This window comes from Mesitornis unicolor, unplaced genomic scaffold, assembly GCF_000695765.1.
Source record: "Mesitornis unicolor isolate BGI_N332 unplaced genomic scaffold, ASM69576v1 scaffold1952, whole genome shotgun sequence".
NCBI lineage: Eukaryota > Metazoa > Chordata > Aves > Mesitornithiformes > Mesitornithidae > Mesitornis > Mesitornis unicolor.
The window spans coordinates 13736-18048 of record NW_010169767.1 but is presented as its reverse complement, the minus strand read 5'-3'; the positions used below and the strand labels follow the sequence as shown (position 1 = coordinate 18048).

General features: G+C 43.1%; 1 protein-coding gene across 2 annotated transcripts in view; it reads left to right on the top strand.

Moving 5' to 3' along the window:
• The window catches only part of LOC104536745 (solute carrier organic anion transporter family member 1C1-like), a 23413-nt gene that overhangs the window by 17693 nt on the left and 1407 nt on the right, over positions 1-4313 (top strand). For both annotated transcript variants that reach the window (XM_010179459.1, XM_010179457.1), the window contains one exon: positions 1418-1482. In XM_010179459.1, coding sequence (XP_010177761.1) covers positions 1418-1482 — 65 coding nt within the window. The remainder of the gene's footprint in view (positions 1-1417; positions 1483-4313) is intronic.

Here is a 4313-nt window from a genome sequence, read left to right as displayed (position 1 = left end):
TCTTTCCTTTCTATGCCCTTGCATTTGGTTTACAAGACTTCTAAGCTGAGGCCTGCTTGTGTAGCATGTATCTGACAGGCAGGCAAAACAGTTCTTTCAGCTCAAATTCATATTACATTCATGCCTGCAGAGATGGCAGTGCCTGTGTAAGCTACCATATAACAGACTGTATGATGATAATCCATGTTGGGGGCATTAGAGAGTAAGTGCTCAGATAACAAAATGAGATGCACACGATTATTTGACATGGTACTTTGGTGTAGTATTCCATATATATCCTTCATGTCCTTTTCCATTTCTACTAAATTGAGGGGAGATCACATGAATATAATTTGCAGTATGGGCTTTTAATGCTGTTCTGGAAGTTACATTGGGAAATAACAAAACAACACTGGTGAGGAACAAAAGAACTGGTTCTGCATGTTTTTACTATTTTTTTTAAATTCCTGATTTCATTAATTTTCTGCAGAAGCAGAATCCATCCTAATTCAAAGCATGTACACTGGACCTCCAAAGTGGTGTGTTTATCCATAGTGACAACTGAATTTCAGCCCATTTTTTTCTTTTTATATTACAGTCATTATACAATGACTGTGACAACAGGGAGTTTTATCAATTACCATAATGATGCACATGTGTTACCCCCCATATCAAGCATGTTCCAGTTCAAACATATGACTGGGACTACTCACATGCTAAAAGTAAGGCATGTACCCAGGTTCGTGCTGGATTAGGTGCTGTAATAGGCAGTCTGATACATGCTGGGTGAAACAGCACAATGGAGCAGCTGGTAAGGTTAGCTACAAATGAGTCTTACTACTTTCAGTGGCTCCACATGCACACTGCCGCTAGCACAGATGTGAAAGGTAGCTGTTCTCCTGCCCACTACCTCAGGACTGATCTGAGCCAGAAGGACTGATGTCTGTGCTGGGCCTCCACTGCAGTCTCAAAAGAGTTCAAATGCAAATGGCTTATTCTGTCAGAGAATAGCTTGGAGGATTTGCCTTCACAGAAAGTATGGTCCTGATTCTAGTTACAGGGCAATGAAAACTGAGGGCCTAAATAGCTTCTACTAGCCTGGGTTATGATCCACAATTTCAGAGAGTGCTTGACTGAATAAGACTATCCAATGATGCATGATTTCACAAACAACTTCCTTGTCTTGCATTAGTAACTCCTAAGTGTTGGTATTATCTGAAAATACACCACATTCTTAAAATGTGATATTGAATATATTCAGAATTCCTACTGTTCAGATTTTATCACATTACTTACATATTTCTGTAATTCTGTTGAAGTCAGTGTCAGTAAAGAGGAAAAGTCACATTTCTTTCCTTCCTCTTGCTTTCTATTTGTGTACGAATTATCCATAGTCAATTCTTTATTTCTCTTTAACATAATTTTTTTATATTTTTAGATGCATTAAACCACACTTGAAATCATTTGCACTTGGTATCTATACCCTGGCAATAAGAGTACTTGGTAAGTCCAGTCGTACTCTTGGGTCTCAGTATTCTTCTCACTAATTGCTCCTCCTACAATTAAACATAAATTGTTGGAAAGAATGATGTCTAACTGACAAGTTAATATTATGTGATTTAAAAGACAAATAGGAAAAGATTTGGAAAAAGGAAGAGGCTTTGTATTTCATAAATCGTAAAATCATAGAATCAGAATGGTTTGGGTTGGGCTTAAAGATTACCTGGTCCAACGCCCCTGCCATGGGCAGGACACCTCCTACTAGAACAGGTTGCTCAAAGCCCTGTCCAACCTGGCTTTGAACACTTCCAGGGAGGGAACATCCACAACCTCTCTGGCCAACATGTTCCAGTCTCTCACCACCGTCATAGTGAAGAATTTCTTCCTAATATCTATTCCAAACCTACCCTCTCTTGGTTTAAGGCCATTAACCCTTGTCCGATCTCTACATGCCCTTGTAAAAAGTCCCTCTCCAGCTTTCTTGTAGGCCCTGTTCAGGTATTGGAAGAGTCCTATAAGGTCTCCTTGGAGCTTTCTCTTCTCCAGGTTGAACAACCCCAACTCTCTCAGCCTGTGCTTATAGGGGAGGTGTTCTATCCCTCTGATCATCTTCATGGCCCTCCTCTGGACCTGGTCCAACAGATTGATGACTTTCTTGTACTGAAGACTCCAGATCTGGATGCAGTACTTCCGATGGAGTCTCATATGAGTAGATTAGGGAGGAAGAATCACCTCCCTTGAACTCATGGTCATGCAGCCCAGGATACAGTTGGCTTTCTGGGCTGCAAGCACACACTGCTGATTCATGTTGAGTTTTTCATTAACCAACACCCTTAAGTCCTTTTCCTCAGTGCCGGTCTCAATGCCTTCATCCCTCAGTCTGTATTGACATGGGGGGTTGCCCTGACCCAGGTGCAGGACCTTGCACTTGGCCTTGTTGAACTTCATAGGTTTCACGTGGGCCTACCTCTCAAGCTTGTCAAAGTCCTTCTGAATGACATCTCTCTTCTCCAGCATGTCAACTGCACCACACAGCTTGATGTCACTGGCGAACTTGCTGAGGGTACTCAGTCCGACTGCCCATGTCACCAACAAGGTTATTAAATAGTGCTGGTCCCAAAACTGACCCCTGAGGAACACTACTTGTCACTGGTGTCCACTTGGACATGGAGTTGTTGACTGTAACTCTTTGAGTGCGACCATCCAGCCAATTCCTTATTCAGCGAGTGGTCCATCCATCACATCCATGCCTCTCCAATTTAGAGACAAGGATATCATGCAGAACAGTGTCATATTTTGCATCCTCTCATAGAAGGCCACCAAATTTGTCAGGTATGATTTGCCCTTAGTGATGCCATGTTGGCTGTCACCAAACACCTCCTTATTCTTCTCCATGTGCCTTAGCATAGTTTCCAGGAGGATCTGCTCCATGATCTTGTCAGGCACAGAGGTGAGACTGTAGTTCCCTGGGTCTTCCTTTTCCCCCTTTTTAAAAATGGGAGTTATGTTTTCCCTTTTTCAGTCAGTGGGAACTTCACCAGACTGCCACAGTTTTTCAAATATGATGGATAGTGGCTTAGCAAATTCATCCATCAGTTCCCTCAGGACCTGCAAATGCATCTCATCAAGTCCCAAGGACTTGTGCACCTTCAGGTTCCTTAGAAGGTCTTGAACCTGATCTTCTCCTACAGTGGATGACTTTTCACTCTTCCAGTCCCTGCCTTTGACTTCCACAACTTGAGCAGTGTGGCTTGAGCACTTGCTGGTGAATACTGAGGCAAGTAAGTGCTCTCCCTTTAATCCTGACGCATAAGCTTTTGGTTGGTTCCTCATGCATCCCGAGGCAGAGCTACATGCACTCCAGGTGGTCACTGACATAGAGGGTTACACCTCCTCCTTATCTGCTATGCCTGTCCTTCCTAAAGAGCCTGCATCCTTCCATTCCCACACTCCAGTCATAGAAGGCAACCCACCACATTTCTGTGATGCCAATAAGATCATAGCCCTGAAGGCGTACACACATCTCTAATGCCTCTTATTATTTCCCATGCCATATGCATTTGCATAGAGGCATTTAAGTTCAGCATATAAATGTATCTTAGTTATAATAAAAAATATATATCTAACATCCAGAGATGACAAGTGTTGAAATGATGAAGTTAACATCAAAATTACTTTTTCTTTCCTTATTCAATGAAACATCGAAACAAGTTTTTGGCTGTTTTCTCACACTTTTGCAGGTCAGTTTCTCCTCCAGCAACCATGGGTGGCTCCCCATGTTGCATGGAGTCCATAATGTCCCTATTAGCACCTGAAGAAAGGCTTTTCCTTTCCATCATTCACAGTCACTGCAGCAGGTTTGCCCCACCACAGCAGGATCTCAGGAAATTGGCAGGATACTTAAAATCCCACTGCAGGCTCCCGGCCCCGCTGTCTCTCTCCCTTCTCACACCCCCACCCAACACATAGGACACCCCCTGCTCCGAAACTGAACAGGCTCCATCGCTCTCAAGAAAGGAGAAGTATCTCCTTTTTTTTTATTCCCCAGAGAGGTCCTGCAGGGCGAGGAAACCAAATAATGGCCAGCATTCCTTCCGCTGACTTCCACAGGTTTTTTGATGTTCAGCTGCATTTCCTCCCCACCCCAATTCCCCACAGGGAGGAAAGGGTGGTGTGTGCCTGGGCAACACAAGACAGGACTTCTCAAAACAGCAAACAGTGGGGAAGTGTCATTGCTATTTGAATGTATTATTCAATGTTCTATAGGAACATGTCTCTAGATTAGAACTGATCACCCTAGAAAGTAACCTTATTTTCTCTATTTATTTGTTAAA